The 21,709-nt window shown below is 38.7% G+C and overlaps 1 protein-coding gene across 1 annotated transcript in view; it reads right to left on the bottom strand.

The window, feature by feature from the left end:
* The window catches only part of ARHGAP15 (Rho GTPase activating protein 15), a gene marked incomplete at its 3' end in the record, with an annotated part of 333,310 nt that overhangs the window by 310,157 nt on the left and 1,444 nt on the right, over nucleotides 1-21,709 (bottom strand). The window contains exon 2 of the mRNA XM_084289199.1: nucleotides 5,343-5,519. Within this exon, the coding sequence (XP_084145325.1) occupies nucleotides 5,343-5,504 (162 nt within the window). The 5' untranslated portion in view covers nucleotides 5,505-5,519. The remainder of the gene's footprint in view (nucleotides 1-5,342; nucleotides 5,520-21,709) is intronic.

Genomic DNA, 21,709 nt, shown 5'->3' with positions numbered 1-21,709 from the left:
AATAGGTGCTGGTTATTTCATTTTTCTATGATCTCATTATGATGCTGCCTATCAAGCAATGCAGCTGAAATGGTACAGTGAAAATGTTTGGAGGAGAAATAAATGGCTAGCTTAACAATAAAATTAACTTCCTTTCTAGCCAAGTTTCTTTCTGTTGAAGTGTTATAATACAGATATGCAGCAAAGAATATCTTCTCATAAGCCATATATAAGAAAAATTAGGAAAAAACAAAAACAAAAACAAAAACAAACAAACAAAAAAAAAAGGCTTCATTCTGAGCCTTACTCTGATATGCAGCTGAAAAAATGCCTGCAGACAAAACAGGATCCTGAAAAACGTTTGGGAGACAACTTGCATTCCTCCAATGAGGAAACTTGTTTATAGAAGGTAAATTGAACTGTAGAACATCCTAATGTATATTCTGCTTTCAGTCCCTAAAACATGGTTTCAAACATGAGGCCTGCCCCTCAAGTGGGGGAAAGCAGACAGAAATGGATGGAAAACAAGAGCCAAGGGCTGAGTGAGTGGGTCTGCAGGCACAACTACATATTGAGTTTGAAAGTACAAAACCAGTGTGAATAAAGTAAGGGGACATATGACATCTCATTTCTCACTCTCCTGCACTAGAAAGGAGATCAACTAATGTTACCCAACAGATTTTTTTTTTCCATTTGTGTTTTCTCGTTGCTTTTTTTTTTTTTTTTTCCCCCTCAAATCTATTTCTTTCCTACCTGCCCTGAATTATTTGGGGGAACAAAGTGCTCATCTGCTCATCACTGCAAGCTTGCATTTATTAACAACTACCACGCTAGTCATGGGAAGCTCATATACTTTTCTATTTCAGTCCCAGTGCTATTATATGATTTGTGTAACACCTTGAAGGGAACACAGCTCTTTCCTTACAGTGATAAAAGTAGATGCATAAATAATGGACTAGTGCATGATGATAAAATCTGGGGAGAATAAAGCCTGGGCAGTCACTGTTAGAACACAATAAAGAGAATATTTGTTACCTTCTACCTCCAATGTACACAACTTTGAAAGCAGGAAGTTTTCTGCTTCTGGAAATATTTTGTCAAGATTTGTGTGTTGTTTTTTTTTGTTTGTCTGCTTTTTTCCTCCAGGAAAAAGAGTAAACTGGGAAAAAATGAATCCTCAGAAACTTTCCCTAAATAGACTATACTATAAAAGAAGCTGTGATGATCTCTCAGAGATTGAAATAATCCATTTCAGCTAAAACTACCCATAGCAATGAAACTGAAAATACTCTAAAAGAGGGCTGGAGTCTGTCTTGTAATTAACATTAAACAGATAACATATTTATGAGGAAGTCAAAATATTTTGGAAGCCGATAATCCTGTAAGCCTTAACATGGTATAAAAACAACAAATAAATGCAAAGTGTTACTGTTACACATGCCTGCCTGATCAATGGTTTTCACATATTGATCTATAAATGGAGTTGACAGTCTGTGTTGGCTGCACATTTTCCAAGCAGCTCTATTTTTGTACAAAACCAATACGGGCAATTACCTTTGTTTGAGATGCCAAGTCTTATCAATTCAATGTGATTTAGTGTCATTTTAATTAAATATCAGGATCTACTTCAGGACAATCTATACCAACAAAGCCTCAAACTTGACTATAAGCTTGATTTGAAGTAAACATGTACGAGCCCTACAATTTCAAAATATGGCTCAAAAACTCTGCTAAACAGAAGGCTTATATTTTTAGCAATTTTATTTCTGTCTTTTTTGGCTAGCCATAACTTTGGCAAGTGTTCTATGATCACAGGAGTAAGAAACAAAAGAAGATTGCTTCCTGTTCCTCTGATAATGTATTAGAGAGATAAATAAACCTACCAGTCTGTTTAACCTAATAAGAAAAAGCTCTAATACATTAACATTTTGGAATGTCTAAATAGGCTCTAATTCTTAATATAGACACCAATAAAAAAAGACATTTCATTGTTTGAAGTTGTTCTGAATGAAACAAAATGCACTTCCCTGGGGTTTAAGAGATGAAAATAGCAAATATTCATTTACATTGCTGGTTCAGACACTAACATTAAGCACAGAAAGAGCCCTTGCTTACCACAGTGTGTGTCCAGCTTCATGATTTGTGCTCTTTAAACTCTACATTAATATCAATTTCAACCTTTGCACAATGCTCAAGCATTTCCATAGCAAATAAATAATGAAAACCCCCACGAATCTACATTTCGCTTTTGCATCAGTTAGCTTCTGCATCCCCTATTTGCATCTTTACTACTACAAAATGCACAAGTGCATATGGCCCTACTGATGTATGATGCATATCCCTCTTTGTCACACTGCAGAAAATAATCTGTCCACCTTCAGAAGTATAGCCCCAGGTGTGCTTACAAGCATCACAGCAAATGCTTTAGAATACAACAAATCCCTTAGAGAAAATTATGTATTTTCTTCTCTATAAATCACCAGCGATCTTTCTAGATTTGTGCCTGTTTTTTTGCCCTTTATGTCCGGAGTGTTAATTTTATTTATTTTTTTAAAGTATGTTTTATAAATACATAGTTCTGTTGATTGTTCAAAATGTGCCAAATGCTGATTGCCTTAATCCACTGGAGTCAGGTTTTGCATAAGTTGAGTAAAGAGGATTTGACCCATTTATTTATAGAATATATAGTATAATGCACATGCCTAATATGGGTGGAGAAAGGGTAATATAGAGTCCCTTATTCAGCTATTTCTAGTTTTAAAAATGAAAAATCTCTCTGAAGATCGGACAAAAATATTCAGTCAATGTAAAATAGAAAATAACCATGACCAGTTGATACCTTATGGACTACAATGATCTAAATAGAGGTGGATTCTTCAAAATTGAAAATTTATCTTTTTTTTTTTTTTTTTTTTTTTCCTTCTAGCACAAAATAACTGGCTTTGCTTAGCATACTGCTAATGTGTATTTTTCAGTAGGGGTCTGTGTGCCTTTAAATGCAAAAGTAAAGTTTATAAGCATACTGAAAAAGTATGCAATGAAATTACACGATCACTAAATGTATATATATTTGTGTGAGTGTGTGTACTTATCAGCTGAACCTTGTTCTCTCTAGACCCTTGGATAGCCAGAGACTACTCCCACTAATACTTTCCCCCAAATTCTTCAAAAGGCACGTGCACAGATTCAGACCTGTCAGTATGCAGTTTATACATGCAATTGATATTTCAGTGGTCTTTTAACTCAAATTACATTGCATTTTAAGCACGTATTGGAAAACATTTGGATCATTAGGAATTTTGCTTTTAGTTTGGGTGTTAGCAAACAACTTTAAGAAGCTTATTTAAGTAAATACGCCAGAACACTTTCAGTCTGTCAATATCTAGTCAGAAAATTCTGCATGGTGAAAAGAGATGAAAAGAATTGAAATAGAAAGGGAATTAGTAGCATGGCAAGCTTTCAGTCTATTATATCAGAGCCAAGTTTGCTTGGTAAAATGACATATACTCAGTAAAACTCCGCTTTTATATAATTAGCTACTAAACAAATGTAACACAAAGCAACTTTTCAGCTCTCAGCCAGTAAACATATATTGTACCTGCTATGGCTATTGGGATGCAGCAGGGAATATTTATGTCTAATTTAACTTTTTTAGAGCCCTTGCTCTGTAACAGTCCAGCATACTATCCCCCAAACTAAAGTTATGTAACAAGGTAATATCAACAATGAGAAACTGCATGATAAAATCCTGCCCAAAAGTGAAAAATGCTAATTTTGTCTCATTTAGCAGCTGGATACAGAAATGCTCATTAGTTTTAAGAGGGTTAATCCTTTTAACTTTTGCATATTGATATGCCAATTATGCCTAATTGTACAAGAGGCATCAGTCAAGGTAATAGTGCATAAACACATGAAAGTTATTAAGTACATCCCAACATGTAATAAAGTAGGTGTTAATTGGTAGCTGAGTTCTGCAGGCTATTGAGGTGGATAATTCATTGAGAGATGGATCACTTGTAATTTCTCTACATAATTCCTTTTGCAGTCTCATGCTGTGATGTTTTCATGCTTGTCAAAAACAACTGCAGCCTAGTGCCTTTTGTTAAACACAGCCAATAAAATATGTTAGGCATCATTAAATATACTTAACTTTTAAACTTTTTCAAAGGTACAGTTCTTCCTGATAATACATTATAGTATTCCCAGTAAATTACAATAAGCATCGTTTCAGGTCTGTAATGGTGGAACATTTCACTTTAGATAAAAAGGAAAAAATGTACAATGCATTGTAGAAAATTGTAGAAAATGTTCAAATTGGTAGGAAATGAGTATCTTATCAGATGCAACAACCTAAAGAGATTTTTCTCTCCAGAAAAATGTTATGTCCTTGAAATAAGTTAAGCTATAGTAGATAAACTAATGATTAAAATGTTACATTTTTAACCTAGTTTGAATTTTGAGTTTGAGCCTAGCATAAAAAGGGCAGAAAATACAGCTGCTATAGTAGGCTTTCTCCATTTAATAACTTTGTTAGAAAGCTGAATATTTCATAGGAATCCATTATATCAACAAACAAAAAATCAATAGCTTGCATGGATGTGAAAAATGACTGAGACTTGGGACTCTGTCCCCAGCCAACAGAGTTTTCTCCCTCATTTGCATTCTCTGAGAACAAAATGGATCTGGAGTCCAAAAAGTGGCTAACATTGCATAAATAATTTTGTAACATCATATGGCCTCAGCTGCAAGTTGCCACCATTATGGAAGAAAATTAACCAGGGGAGACTCATACCAATCAGTTTGTTTAGTAGCTCAGGAGGAGTACAGGGGCAGGGACACAACTGGCAATAGAGTTCATCACTAACTATTTAATTTAAAAAAAAAATGGTAATGGATAAAAAATGAGTCGACTCTTTCAACTCTGTCAACTATTAAAATATTAAGATAACTTCAGTGTCTGATTTTTGCAATTCATTCATTCTTATAGAAATACTCTTTTCTTGTTACTGACAAAGTTGTCCGTATTCACAGAGTTGTAATTTCAGTTTCTTTTTCTTTTGTCTGGTTTCAGTGTTTGTCTTTTTAGATGCCATGGCATAATGTAAGTATTATTCTCAACAGCAACTGTATTTAAATACTGTAACACTTGAGAGTTGAAATGCTATGATCCTGGACATGAAAGTCTAATTCTGTCTTTTGGCAAAGGAAACTTGTTATTCCAATGCCTAGCTGTACTCTTAAAAATGTATTAGTGTCATTAAATGCCTCCTTGCAAAGGCTTATTAAAAGTGTGGTTAAGATACCAGCTCCTACCTTCTGTAGGTTTTAAAAAATTGGTAAGACTTGTGAAATACTTTACTTACAGGCTCAGCAACTTTCACATTCTCAGACAGAATCATAGATTTGCTCTGGCTCAGTCTGTCGTGGTGACTGTTGGCATTTTTGATCCTCATTTGAACAGCTCCCGTACTGTGGGAAGGACTTGGCTTTTCAGAAGCCGTATCTGAAGTTGTAGACTTTTCCATGGCTACAGGATTGACCTGAAGAACATAAAAGAAGAGTATTAATCTAAGGACCCTTCATTAAAAAAAAGTATCTGTGCAGTTTATATGTCATTGTGATCTGGAGAGTTGAACAATCTTGCCAGTAAGTTCTTGATCATCTTTGAACACCGGGATAACTATGAGCTGTGTCAGTTGCTAGTTTTATTATTGTCCTTATCACTCACCCATCCAACTGTCTTGGAAGAGTTAGTTTATGTAAAAGATTATCCTTATCTCAAAAGCCATTCTCCTCTATGGTGTAATCTCCCTGCAAGCCTCTGTCATGTCCAGCTGGCAGCCACTACACTTTGTCTTTGGCCCTGCTCACACCACACATTTTAAATCTTTCAAAGGAAAATGACATGCTTTAAAGCCAATTAACATATCTTACCTCCACAGTTCAATACATGCATGTTACAAGTGCATTAAAGGACCACGCTATCACCCTGCTATCATCTTAGAGTCAAACCCAGATCTAAAAAAAAAAAACAACAACAACACCAAAAAAAAACAAACAAGCAACAATTTTACTAACAGCATGGATGAGATTTCTGTTTCTGTGATCATAAAATTGGAAATGAAGAAATAACTGAACACATAAGCTGTCGTGCCCTTGCAGGGACTAGAGGGAACTGTACAGAATGATCACCTTCTCTGTGCTGCTCTTCAATCTCCTGTCTCAGCATTTTTGCAACCCAATAAAACGTGCTTTAGCTATTCAAATCCCCCTCAAAAAAATTTCCATTGACAAGAGTTGCTTTATATTTCCTTTACAAAACATCGGTACAGAGTTTAATCCTCACTCTATTTTCCTCCCCTAATTCACCCTGTTACTACTATATGCATACTGGGGGTTAAGTAATACAGTAGAAGGTCACAAAACACCTTGCTATTTATATTTCTAAGTAAAAGTAACAGAGAATAGTAAGGACTAGATATTGCATAAGCTGGAAATGCTAGTTTCCCTACTATGGATCCAGGGAAATGGAAATCTATTTAAGTGCAATTATAGTATAAACAGTTGAAAATCAGGATTTTGCTAATACATTGGAAAAACTTTTTTCAAGCAAAATCTCCCTATACTCTGAGGAAAAAAATCCCTGATATCAAGAAAGTCTATCTCTATGAAGACTTCAGAGCAAAGGAAGATATGATACAGGTGGGAGAGGGACACCAGGAGTGCTACGGCATGTCACTGGGCAGGACCACAGGGCATTGTGGTGGTGGGAGAACACAGCTTTCATAGCATTACCCTCTCCTGGCCCTGATAAATCAATTCCTTCCAGGAAACACCCTTCAGATATAGATATGGAAGACAATAATGACAGGTCACAGAATCAAAGAATGGCTGAGGTTGGAAGGGACTTATGGAGGTCATATTGTCCAACTCCAGGTATGCCCAGGAGCATGTCCAAGATGGCTTTTGAGTATCTCCAAGGGGACTTAAACTCATACAAGTTGAGGGTATGGAAATATGAGGAAATACAGCACTCTTGAAGAGAGAAACAAGATAGTACTTCAATATTAATCATTACTCACCCAATGTATTGTGCTATAGTAGTAACACTAACTTTGATGCAAAGAGCTATAGCTGATGCTCTTTGGCCATTTCCTGCATTGAATTAATTGCTCAAGAATCCCTACAGAAGTAGAACTACTGAAAGAGAGGAGAAAAATATAGCTAAGGAGTTACCTGCCACTCAGGAGTATTCAGTTCTATTTCTGCTGCAGAGCTGATACATGATACTGGGGCAAAGTCTTTATGTGGACCTTTGGGTAGTGGCACGGGGTGTTCTTCCTCTCTGAGACACTTCTCAGCACCCTTCAGAGCAGTCACCACTTAAAGCCATGTCACGGAGATGCTCTGCCATTTTGGCAGTAAGATCTGCAGCAGTGCTAGGCAGGAAATAATTTTTCCTTCCTTCTAAACTTGGAGAGTCAAACCATTTTGTATTTCATGTTGGTATCAAACCAAAATCACTTCTCAACAGATTTTCAGTAGGCTCCAGGCTGGAGAGCTGATCAGACTCGAGAGACAAGAGCAACACTGGCTTTGTCACTGATCCAATGTTTGGCTGGAGCACATCTCTCAGACTTTATTCTGAAATCTCCCACCTGTAAAACTCTGACATATCTCTTCTTGGGAGCATTATGAGTTGTAATTAGGTATTCTCTGTCTGGGGTTGACAGTACATGATGTGCTATAAAAAAGTTTAATACTGTGACAAACTCATGCCCTGGATCTCAAGTAGGAGCACAGTCAGTAAACTGCAAGTCTGCAAAGACTTCTGAAATTTTTGATTTTAATCTTATTGAACCTCAGTACATTTTCCCTGAAACTGGGACTAATTCATATACATCAGAGAATTACAATGGGACTTTCTGCAGCACTTAGTTTACAGGAAACAACATAACAAAACAAACCCTCAGCATTTCCTTTGTCAGATTGTGTTTGTCTTCGTCTAGAGTGTGGTGAGATCATGCAGATCTTAAAGACACAAGTTACAAAAGCTTCTCCCTTAGGATTTCCAGGTAGAAATCCTTTGATGCCCAGACTCCTGACAGCGTTATCGGCTCTGCATGCCAGTAGATGGCACCCTCAATATGAGCTCCACAAACGCAAAGGCGTTGCATTTGCTCCTGCAAGAATTTGGTAGTGATTACAAGCCACTTTTTTTTTTTTTTTTTTTTAAAAAAAAAAAAAAACTCTAAAAAATAACAGAGAGGAAGACAGTCGGAAAACTGATAAAATTTTAACAGAAAGCAGAGCAAGGATCCTATATGAGACTTTTACGATCTGGTGCTTCCAAACTGTTATTAGCAGCATCAGGGCCAAGTTCAGGCCGGTTCTGCAGGGGAATTTGTTTCACTTACTTTGGAAGGCAGAGCTGCCAAGCCCTGTGCAACTGCTTGTGAGACACTCCACGTTCATTATATAATTAGCTAATTTGCCTTTTGGCAAATAGTTAGCATCTGGATATAAATTTTAGTTTTGAAACCTCCTACGGTTGATTTGTTGGATAAAGGCATTAAACCAAGACAGACTTTTTTTTTTTTTTTTTTCCCCTTCATTTTGTTTGTATTGGTTTCTGGAGCAAAAGGGCAGCATAATTTTATGGCATTCACTTAAGGGAAAAGGGACAGGGGAACATACTGAAAACCCCTCTTGGATGTATGTCTTTTGGGACACTGTGGAACAGAAGCAGCACAGACAAGGGGGGGGGAAAAAAAGTCAGGTAAACGTACAGGTGCAAGAAAAGGCACTAACATGAGGCTGGATGGACGATACAGGAGGGGAAAACTGAATCTGAGAGTGGCAAAAAAAAATCACGTCAGATGTGAGAAAGGAGAACTTTAATTTCTCAAGAGTGTGTAGATCAGATTACTTAGAAACAAGGAGCACTGCAGAGCTGAAAGGACAAAATCATGTTTCTGGCTGGGAGAGCAAAACCAATTCAGTCTTACACAAAGCACCACTTTTGGAGATTGCCTCAGGAGTTCAACAGCCCTCAGTGGGGGAAGAAAGGGATTGTACTGTCAATGAAATTAGCAGCCTCAGTAGGTCAGCACTTGCAGTTGCTTTTCCCATGAATCGGTCCTCTTGTTTGGGGTGCTTGGAAGTAAATAGAACAGCATCCCCGTGGTGAATTAGGCTAAACTGAAGCCAGAGCTCAGATAACAACTAAAGGTGTCAAATGCCATGTGACATTTTACATATCTGGAAGATGAGTGGATAAGATTCTAAAACCCCAACTTCTAAATGTGCAGTTGACTTTCAAACATGGTGTGGAAGCAATGAGTATTGCAGAGGTGAAAAACTGAAAGGTTACTCTGCATGCAAATCTGTGCACACTGTAAAGACATCCCATTTCCGAGAATCAGGCTTGGGTTGAAAGAGTAACACAGCAAATTGCAGAGATCACATCTCAGGCTTCCTCACAAAATGCTGGGTCTTGGCAAAACCATTTAAAAAACAAAAAACAAAAAAAAACAAACAAAAAAAAACCATAACATTTCTTTTAAAAGCAGTGTTTTCACAAAATCCTGTTTGATAACAGCCAAAATATTTCAATTATTTTAAATTTTCTTTTGATTGGGAAAAAATGTTTTGTCTCTATTATCTATATAATCACCATTTCTGAGATGATAAAGGAAACAAAATAACATCATTTCCAATGAAAAAAAAAAAAAAAAAGTCCTTAATATTTCTATTTTGTAGCTTTTTGCAAAAAATGTAGAAATTGAATGGTTTGTCTCATTGCCATTTTTGTCATTAGTAACCTATATATAGTTTCTGTCTCACAATGATGACGAGTAAGTATTCCCTTCCTACAGCATCTCATGGAGCTAGAGGAAGTTTCATGTTGCTAGTATCATGTTTTTAACATGCTGGCATGTTGCTGTGTCCACAAATGGAGCATATAGTGAGCAGACTGACTAGTGTTACCCAAGAACTTTATTTAATGCATTTTGGTACAGTATTGGTAAAATTAGTACACAGTTGCTTTTTCTGCAATGCAGAGCTAGTTTTCAAGAAACAAGAGGGTAGCAGTATTTCTAAATTTTGACTTGAGCTATGCCTACATTTCCTATGGCTATGTATAATGAAAGACAGTGTGCAAATGTTAATTCATTAGCATCTTGCACCAAGTACTTCTAACAAATACTATTGTCCAAGAAATGAAAAAATATATATATTCATGATTAATTGAATTTGTTACATTTGTTTTTTAACATTAAGAGATAAAAAAGGTTGTATGTAATTTTCTATATTCATCAAAATCAACTTTTAAATTCTTCCAACATCGCTCATTATATTTACACGACCATCAAGTCAGAAGCATAATGAACATGAAAGGGTTCAACATAACGTGAAAACACTGCAAAATTAAAATTCATGTGGTTGCATCCACTAATTCCATTCTTCTGCTAAAGAGCAACATTATACATGAAGAGCATCCATCAAAACCTATCACAATAATGTTACAGAAAAATAAAAATCAGCACTGGGTTCACCATTACACTAAAACCTATAAGTCTGAAAACAAAACAAAAGAAAAAAAAAATACATAAAAATGGAAGAGGAAGTAAGCGTTAACAAATGCAAAAACAAGCTCATGCCACATACAGTGAGTCAGAGCATTCTTGCAAAGGAGAAAACATATTGCTGTGTCTGTGAAAGAACTGTTTAAAATCAACACACCTACGTAAATATTTCTGCTGTTGGATTTTGCTCTTAGCCTTCTCCACTTCTCCACGCTGTTCATTATCTCTGCTGAAGTACAGCTCAGGGGCAGAAAGTGCTTAACACAAAACTGATGGAAATTAAGGGGGACAGATGAAACAACTACAGGTAAAGAGAGGGGACAACAAGTAAACCGTCATGTAGCTTTTTACATTATTCTTATTCCCGCTGTGCTCTGTCTTTATTTTATTTTATTTTTTTTCCAGTGCTGCTCTCACAGTTAACGTGTCACACATCTGCACCCAGGGCACAAACAGCAGAGGCTGCTGAGAAATACCGTGTCCTGGGCTGGCGCCCAGAATAGTCCTGAAGCCAGCTTATCTGAGGACTAGAAAATTAGAAAAATCCATTGTAGTGAAAATGCAAAGCAGATGTAACGTTCCTATGCCTTTTCCATTTCAGAAAGATGTCATCCGGCCTGGAATAATTTGTACTTAGGAAGTAGCATTAATTTCAACCATCAGTCACATCTCCAGTCAGAGAAAGAGATCAGGAATGACACTGCTTCACCACTGCCTGGGCTTTATTTTGATTTAGTCCTTCATATCAGATAAAGCAGAATTTCCTGCAGAATTCAATCTGCAATAAAATGTTAAATGTCCCAAACTCAGCAGTGCAGTTTCACTTATTTAAACTTGCAACGTCATCAACAAACTTTGGTGAGTTTGTTAATATGCCCTACTTCCTACAAAAGCCATGCCCATTAGCATTAATTATCATTATCCCTTTTATAGCAATATTTATTATATGGTCTTTTAATTTTTTACCTCTTGTAGCCATGTTAGACTTTCATGGATGTCTCAGAACAGACTACTCACTGAGCAAGGATTGCAGAGGTCATCTCACCTCATGTTTCTAAAAGCTGGTTTTGTAGTCGTTCTAGTCCACCACTGAAGGACTTTCTACAAATAAAATCAAAAATGGCCCACAGTTCTTCAGACAGCTAAAATTTACATGTACATGATTCTTGTCTGTCAAAGAGAAGAGTAGAAAACCCGTCCTGTTTTGTTTGTAGCAGTATCTCACTGCCCAACATTTCACAGAATCATGGAAGGGCTGAGGTTGGAAGGCACCTCTGGAGACCACCTAGTCCAACCCCCCTGCTCAAGTAGGGCCCCCTGGAGCGCATCACTCCAGGTTGTACCCAGATGTTTTTTGAATATCTCCAGGGAAGGAGGTTCCATAACCCCTCTGGGCAAGCATTCCCTCTTCCAGTGCTCAGTTACACCATAATTTGTCTGCTACCATGTGGGGAATACGCAATTCAGAACATTAATCACAATTTATGTATGCTCTGAGGTATATAAACCAGTCTCTATGAAGGATGCACCTAAAGACAAGGATCTGGGCACAACTTGGCCAAAATCATAGCAGACTTCCTAGGCAGTAGTGCAATTCAAGAAAAGCGTTTTCAAGCATTGTTCTTAAATAACGCTTACGATAAAGAATCTTTTACCAATGAGATTTTAACTTGATCCTTGATATGATGACCATGTCAACCTTGTTTAGTCTCATACTAAGAGGGTGTTATTTCTAACAATAACACTTGGTTAACTACTACATAAATCTTGTGACTGTAATCTCACATATCAGTTTAATATCTAATAGGAACAAACTGTGTTATCATCTAAAATCATTTCATTCAAGTTTGTACATGGACTACATGATTTGGATCTCTGGTTCATGGTGAGCCTACTGAAGCTAATGGGCTCACAGCAATGCAAAAGTAGCACTAAGCACACCCAAGGAGGAAAGCCAAACCAATTATTGCATTATGGAGCCAGGTGGGGAAATATGCTTTATAATGGACTGTAAGGGGGAAGTATAGAGACTTTCACCACTGTACAGCAGTAATGTTACTTAATCTGGGGTACAAGAACATGCTATGTGTTTATGCTGATGACTGAGTTTCTAAGAAATAAAATGCTAAAACGCAATTGCTTCATTTCTCATGGCTGATAGCTACTCACATCTTAGGTATACGTGATTCTCCACTTACAGTGTGTCAGACCCACAGGGGTGCGGAGCCTATGCTGCACAATAACCTACAGTTACAGTTGGATGCTTCAGTGATTTCCTGCCTATTGACCGCAGCACTAAAAATATGAGGAGTGGCTTAGTGCTTTGAAGCTTGACTGTAGTTTATTCTATTTTTTTCCACTAGTAATAACACTGTACACAATAATAAAATAAAAGGATAAAATAATAATGGAAGGCTTATACTGAGTCCCACTTTCTGGCAGATGGCAGCAAAATATCCTAACCAAATATACAGTTTCAGTGGAAATATTAATCTTTGCAAACTGTTGCTCAATTCCTCTTAAGGATAGGACAAAGAGAGATGTGAAGACAGAAAGTATGAACAGATGTGCTAGACTGGCAATCAAACAAGAATTAAGCAGAGAGCTAAAGGTCTTCCTCTGTGTCATTCTGAAAACTTATACAAGATGATAGCCTAAAGCCTCTAAGCTTTAACTTTTTCCATGTTATATACAGGCCCTTAAAAACAGCAGGATCAGCTGACAAATAAAAATAGAGATCTGAATATGCTACTTGTACTCTATAGGCCAAAGAATTGTTATCTCTGGAAATGCTTTCCTATTTCTCAATGGCTTGAGAATTAGAAAAGAAAGAGAATGGGAGACAGTCTTCCAAAGTTGCACAGTTACAATGACAAACTCTTCGCAACCATATTTAATGAATACAGATTCACCTCTAGTCCTGTAATCCTCCATGACCTGCTAACTACCAGACTGCAGAAACAAAAACTTGCTAGCAAATATCACTAAGATATTACTGGAAAAGAAACAAAAACACATGCAATGGGGTAAAAGAGCTTCTTCAAGTCAGCATGTGACTGCATATGGTCATGTCTCTTGCATCACTTGGTTTCTTAATTATATTGCATGTGAAGGTCTCAGGAAAGGTAACAGTTGTTTTGAAAGTTCATCTATCCCAGTATATCATATGGGATAGCATAATGGAGTCTATTTTCACCATTCCTGTGTCAATTTAATATCTCACTTTCAAGTAGAACTTGAAGCTAAAAGTATCCCTTGTGTGCAGTTTGGCCTGCATATGTTCTGGGAACAGTCGTCCATAGTAGAAATTCAGTTGAATATGTAAAAGAACATGCCTGGGAAAAAAAATGCTACTTCTAGGTCTTCCTGCTGGCAAAGCATTTCATTTCTTTCTGGAGAGCATCTGATCCACGACACCTGCCTCCATTTTCCATGCTGTACAAGCTAGACAATGCTTCAAATGGTGAATACTGGTCATATGTACACGGTATTTAATATATAAATATATATTGTTTGATATGCAGCACTTCTAGTGCATCCTATGATATTGAACAGCAGAATGAGTGTAGTTCAGTCATTAGAACAATGACAGTAAGAGGTTCCCAGCATCATAAAAAAACACAACAGGTCAATTGATTTAACAGTAAATAATACATTAGAAGTACTAGGAAGGCTCAGAGGAGTACTACTTGGTTACTTCTGACCTTCCTCAGGTGAGAAAAAGATCATTTCCTCCCACTTCCATCCTTCCTGCTATAAATTTATATACTGCAAACTAGTACAGCACAGAGCCGTGGCTTTCCAACCACCACGCATAAGACTGACTACCTACAAACTCACTTCACACCTGAATATGACACCTACCACACGGCAACTTTTTAGTTTAAAGTAGTCTAATTCTGAATAGATGAAAAAAAATCCAATGTTTTCTCTAGGAAGATCACATAAGAATCACAAATTTTCTCCGGTGCTTGAAAGAAATCTGTTCCTATAGCCTAAATGTTCAGAAAAGTGTTGTTACTTTTAATGTTGCCAGATCTGAAGTGATGAGATACTATGGGAAAGGTTATTCTTGCAGTATTTACAGATACAAGCAGAAGCAGAAGTGACAGAAATTTCAAAGTAAGACTGCTTGAAATACTTCCAGCTCAATTTTGCAGAACTTCTCCCCACAGAGATTCAGATATTCATCCAAACTTTCCATGCTTACCTGAAGTCGACATGTGGTGATGGTAATTTTGGAACAGCCCAAACTCTCCAGAGAAGTGGAAGAGTTAGCACCACAAGACAAACTGAGGTATTAGAAAAAAATATTTTTAAAACGCCTGAAAGCCTGCCATGAATAGCCAAAGAAACAAACTTCCTATAAGTTCACAGCTCTGCCAACAGAAATTTCACTTTCAATTTGACGGCGGCTATATAAACAAGCTATCACCAGAACAGCTCGGGCAGGACCTTACAGCACATTTGTGACCTGAGTCACGTTAACATCCATGTGTGTGGCTCCATATCAGATAGGGCTCGTTGGTCCACAGTGTGGTAAGCACCTCATGTTCACCAGGGAGTAAGACTACATGCAGTTTGTCACACTTTAAAGTATTTGGGTGCTACCAAACACTTGGAGAGTTGTAAGTTGTGCCTCAGTTTGCTGCCTGGTCCGTAAGTTCCTGCAGCTGCAGCATCACCTTCACTAGACAAAAAAGTCTCCTTGAGCTCTGGTAAGCCCTCAGTGAAGCAGTGACAGTTGTTTCCAGCTCTACCCCTGTTGCTGAGGGGCATTTAAACGATCCCTCAACTTAATACTTGTAATGAACACTTGCCCTACCTTAATCCATTCTGCAGTTCCATATGCCCATCACTGCAGAAAACGAGTCTGTCAGAGATACAGAGATTATTGAATAGGACAGGCTTTAAAGCTTCTCAGACTTTAAAAACAATTTTAAAAGTAAATTTAAAAAAGTAACTTCTTTCTAGCACAGCCTATCTCAGTAGAGTTTCAAACAAGAGGCCTTTCCCTTATTCGGACAGCAAGATCTCTTCCCTCCCACTCCCTGCTATCATGTTCAATCCCTCGTGCTGAGCACATGAAAGTGCCTCCTACCCTCCCTCCAGCCTTCTCCATACATATCTGCAGCAGTTTTTGTGCTGTGATCCTACAGCTGCTCCCTTACTTCTTCTCACTGCTCCCACTTCCCATCTGAGGGAGGAAAAAAAAAGCTCCAGACACTTCTAATCTGTTCCCACACTCCATCTCCACTTTCCTTTACAGAGCTCCTGGTGCTGCTCTTGCAAGAGATGGCTCTGTGAAACACAGCACAACCTGCACTTACAATTTTAGGAGAAAACTTTTAAGCTACAGCAGGAACTAGAAGGGGAAATTCTTTGCAGCTTGCATTGAGTGAGCCCCCTTTCTGCATTTTTGTGAGGCCCACAGTTTGCTTTCTTCACCAGATGCTTCTGACGTGCCCCAGAGCGGAGCAGAAGGCATCAGGCGTGCCTGCCCCACCACACTGCTCCCCTGCACCATGTGGCACAGGGGGGGTAAGACAAAGAGGTTTGTTTGATGTGATAGTATCTCATATCACAATGTATACCTACTAAGATGTCTGCTTTCAGCAAAGGGGAAATACCAAGGGTGTCAAAATATCATTTGATTATGCAAGAAGTTTGAACATAGGCTCCATTAAATGCACCTAAAATTATTATTACAAACTTGTTTTGTTTAGTGTAGGACCAAGCATCAAAGCATTATTTCACAAAGGTGATTCAAGACAATGCCAGATACCTTGAATGCCTGCTCCCTGCAGGACGGGAGCCAGAGCCCACCTGCACCTCCAGTTGCACCCCAGATGTGCTGCACTTGGTAGGAGCAGCCAGTTTGCAGCAGTGACAGCAGGAGTGCAACTGTGCCAGATCTGGCATGCAAACCCCAACAGTCATAGTGAGAAGAGTGGCAGCCATTCACCTGCCCCCGACATCGTTAAGAGCAGAAATTAAAAAGCCATGTATTTAAATAGCAAAATTAAGTAGTGATGTAAATGGAGTTGATGGCCCTGCATTTAATTTGCATGTTCCAACTGATGGCTTTCAAAGTGCTGTTCATTTTAAAATGGGTGGGTGTTTGAAAACTACTTTTTTTTTTTTTTTTGAATAATAGACTGACTTCAGTTGAAGGAGACCTTAAAGCCCATCCAGTTCCAACCCCCTGCCATGAGCAGGGGCACCTCTCACCACACCAGGTTGCCCAAAGCCCCATCCAGCCTGGCCTTGAACACTTCCAGGGATGGGGCAGCCACAGCTTCTCTGGGCAGTCTGTTTCAGGGCCTCACCACTGTCACAGTAAATAATTTTGTCCTTATATCTAATCTATATCTACCCTCATTTAGTTTAAAACCACTACCCCTTGCCCTATCACTACACTCCCTGATAAACGGTCTCTCCCCAAGTCTCCTTCCTTCCTTAGTGCATAATGTGGTGTCTGAAGGCCATTTTCCTCATGAGAGATGACTACACCTTGGCCGTAGCAGCAGTGGCTGTGAAGGATCAGGCTGGCATGTCACACTCCTCCATGCACTGAGCAAACTATCTGCACACCTGAGGTCAGGTGGAGACCCCCCAGCTCAGCACCACAGCAAGGCTCTTCTCACCACCCTTTGTAGGATACCATTGGTTTGGTTCTTTTGAGGCACATTACAGCTGTGGCTTATTTTACCAAGGTAACTTGCAGAGCTCATGGAGCTCATGTTCCTTACTGGTTGAATTTGTGTGCAAAGTGAGCCCTTGCAGTCCTACATACCTGAGTTAAAATGTTTACATCGTACATCAGCTTAACTCCCTAAACAGTTGTATCTTGATGCAAGAAACAAGTCTGGTAAGAAATCTCTGCATTGAACATTTTTCATTCTGATAATTTATACATTTTTTGCTCCACATTGAAATAGATTCCCTTTCTTCACTCTCTTGCTTTCTTGAAAAGATATGATAGAAAGCTTCAAACTTTAGATGAAAAGTAAAACTAGAAAAGAAGTTTTATAATTCAAGTCTCTGAAACTCTCAGGTCTACGCAGCTATGCACTACTCAATCCAGAGCCAGTGCTAAATTCTCCAAGGGAAGTTCAAGCATGAATTGAAGGGACCAGTTTCTCTAAGCCTGTGCTGACTGGGGACACTCCTTGCCTCCTTTACCAAGGGCAATTGTTGAAGAGTAGCTAAGATATTTTTACTTAGGCTGGTTCCACTTCTTTTGATTAATGATTACTAATTGTTATTTATATTTATTTATTTATTTATTTATTTTTTCCCTCTTGATACCAGAACCAAGCATACAACATTCTGGTGATACTAGAGATCTTTCCAATTTGAGCCTCAGATCTGCTCAGCCCAAAGCAAAAAGGCATCACATGTGAGAGCAGCTTGGACAATTGGAACATACTCCTGGAAAAAGTTGATTCATCTGTAGTAAAGCCATTCACTAGAAAAGCATTTTGAAGGGGAGAACCCCGGCCTGGGAGACTTTTGTCCTTGTTTGCTGTGGATACCCACAATGTTACCATCTGACTGTCTTATGGCATGTGTTGGGGTTTGGCTCTGGCCAGCTTCACCACACGGGCTGGGGATCCCCACATGGATGCCAACGCTGAGTCCATCTCCTTCTGTAGACTGCCTGGTTCCTCCAAATCCACCATCCCAAGCAGACATACAGCCAGCCAGGCAGCAGATGCCTCCCGAGCCACAGCTCCAGAGACACCAGAAATGCCAAGAGCATCCAGAAATCCATCAGGCCATGACCAACCAACCATGAAGGTTACTGTTGGAGCCAGAACTCCAGCACTTCAACGTCTTCACAGACTTTTCGTGTCATTTCCCTCCTTGCCCACAAAGGAAGAAAGTTTAGTAACATCCTGAGCAGCAAACAAGTACAGGCTCTAAGCACTATGCCAGGTCTAGGAGGAGCTTCAGTATCTGGTTCATATAGGTACCTTGGTATCTGATTCAGCAACAAATACAGTGGTAGCTTTGCTCAGGGTGGGGCAGGAAAAGAAGAAACAAAAAGCAAACATGTAGTTAAAGCACATCTCCTCTGCTTTCAGCCTTATTTACTTCTGGTTTTTCTTCTTCCTTTTCTTCCCCTCCCCTCTTATCACACTGCAGTTGTGCTGAAATTCTGGTGCATGTCTTGGAGATGGAATCAGAAGTTACTTAAAGTTCATTTGTTCAAGGATTGTGCCTGTTCAGTATATCAGACATAGGCTTTGGAAGAAATATTTATGAAAAACCACAGCACAAACCCACAATACCCAGCTTAACTACAAGTGAATGATTTAATACTTGTCAATCTGGAATGGCAGGAAGTGCTATATTGTGTCTTAAACCACTGTTGCCCACTAACTATGGCAATGTCAAACTTGCTTAGTTAATTTATCGAAGAAATTCTTTGGTAAGGAACCATGCACTGTCTGAACTAGTATTTTACTCTATGACTTGCACATTCCCCCAGAAGTTTAGAAGTTAATTTGGAGAATTCCAATATTTGTTAAGTAACCTTACAATACATTTCTGTTTAATTCCCAAAGTAGTTTTTTCTCATGCTGAGTAAGGTGAACGTATATACAGAAAAATGAACAGAAAAAGGCCAAAATTTTCAAGCATGCGTGAATCTTAGGTTCATTGTTTCTGGCAAACAGAACTCACTTTTACATGTGCCAGGCATCAGCACTTCCAGGTTATTTCAGCATGAGCCAAGTAATGCACTGAAAATCTCTTCCAGCATGACCTGACTGGGTCCGTAGACTGAGCTGTAGCAGGGGTTACTGCTGTCAGTTTGCAAAAGCTAAATACCTGTGCCCAGAAAATTAATGCCTGCTTTTCCCATTCTGATTGCTTTCATAAATAAATAAATAAATAAATAAATAAATGCAATAACATTTTCTCTGCTCCTATTTCAGCCAGCTGGAAGTCCTTCAATTTGTAATAATGTCCACAGACTCCACAAAAACGGTCTCACTCTAGAAATGAAAATAGATGTGTACTGAGGAAGTACCAGTGCAAATGAGAAGCTAGCTGTGTTTGTTTTGTAGTTGGGCTTCAAAACGTCCTTTTTATAGCATTTCTCAAGGCAGGGAAGCTAACCAAAGATACAGCGAGTGCATGAATGCACAACCTTAACATTCAGAACAGCCAAAGAGCCAACACTTTTGTCTTTCAAATGCTGATAAAGGAGTTATCAGTGAAACTAAGATTCATCGAGACCACCTCCAGAAGCAGATCAACTTTGTGAAACAGTTCCAGAAGGATATAACATCAGCGTGTCCCCACCTAGACCAAGCTCACACATTTCCAAAAACACACCTAGCAGGGTATTGTGGTGTTGTGAATGAGCTGAAGGAAATGGAGGCTGTCAGCCTGCTCTGAGACAAAGTCAACAGTACAGAAATTAGTTTCATTGTGACAGAAGCTGCTGGAAACCACCACAGGATGGAAAAAAAAGGGGGACAGTTTTGTACAGGGTGTGCAATCAGCCAAAGAAGACTTCAGTTGTGCTATGAATGGCTCTTGAATTATCATGGAAGATACACAAAGGCCAAAATATTATCCCATCTCAATACTTCGGGACTAATGCTGTTAGCAAATGAAACCATGAAAGCTATCAAAGCGCCTTCATATAGATGGCATTCCCCAGTACCAGCTTCTGTTTTTGTAGCACTGAGAACTAGTTTTGTTGCATCCGTGTAGAAGTCTTAAGTAGGACAGGAGGGAAACACAGAAACTACCTGGAGCTCCACTGATGCTTTATTTTGTCTGTAAAAGAGATCAGCCCACTTAGACACACAGGATTAGGAAGAATCAGTACAATTTCTGTGTTTCAGGTCTCTGGTTAATAACACACCTAACAGAGAGACTTCTCCAACATCGAGGGACAATCTTTAGGAGTACGCAGGCTTTAACTCATACAATAGTTAGCAACTCAAACTGATTGAGCTGACACTGCACAGCAGTATCTCCAAAAAAGACAAACTGACGAGTATCAGAATTACACATTGTGGTCTTCAAAGAATTTGGAAGACACTGCATATAACTCACTGAGCCCCACGTGACTCAATAGAAATAGGCCAGGAGAAAAGAGCAGCTCCCACTGCTAAAAGTCTGCGGGACTCCATAGCACAGAAATGAGCTGAAGACTCTGGGCAGCATGGCAAAAGCCATCCTCTGCATGAGGCATTGCTGATCACGATGGACCTGAAACTTTAGAACCAGTCCTGAAGCTTGCCTCATTAATATCTGTCACTGCAAAGAAGTAGTAAAGTCATGGACCAGAAACAGATAGAGAAATCCAAATCAGAGCTGTGTACAATGGCTTCAGTTAAGTTAGCCCCCCACCAGAGGTTGTGGTGCTATGCCACCCAAACATCTGGAGAAGAATAAAAAAGAGCCTCTGTCACCATTTTGGTTACTGGTTCCTGCCTCACTCCAGGTGGAGAGGAACATGATCGAGCCCATGGCCTGAGACACACATCTCCTTTGCTGCCCTGGCAATCCCAGCCCCACAGGACAGGACCTACTGAAGGGGACAGGCATCCACATTTGGTTGGAAGAAGATGAGCATCTCTTCTATCAATGTAAAAGGAAATTTATACAACAAATACTGCCACCAAAGGCAAAGGATTTTTTGTTTTGTTTTGTAATTCAATTGTAGTATACAGTAGAAGCTTTAAAATACAGAAAACAGTTCAGCTATTCACTCTATTTGGAAAAGAACATGAACAAATATATGTGGCACTTGTAATTGGATTGAGAGGTAAAGTGAACAAGAGGTGCTTCTTTTAAATGAATTTCCTTTGGACACAAAGAGGTAAGTTGCAGGGATGTGAGAAAATATAGAAAAATAACTCTGAGAATCCAAACTACTTTACCAAATCACACAGCTCTTTGGGAAAATGCATTTTAAATGACTCTAAGACATTGCAGCAGTACAGACATAGCCCAGGAAGAGAATGTGTTCTTTTTATACATTTTCCCTGTCTGTGCTGCTTTGTGTATGAAGTCAGGACAGCTTTTTTTCTCCAAAAAAAAAAAAAAAAAAAAGTACAGAAAATCTGAAATGTAGTCTTACAACACTGCTCTAAAATCTGTCTCCAATTAGT

The sequence above is a fragment of the Netta rufina genome, assembly GCF_964035555.1.
Source record: "Netta rufina genome assembly, chromosome: 6".
Taxonomy (NCBI): domain Eukaryota; kingdom Metazoa; phylum Chordata; class Aves; order Anseriformes; family Anatidae; genus Netta; species Netta rufina.
This window is presented reverse-complemented; position numbering and strand designations above follow the sequence as displayed.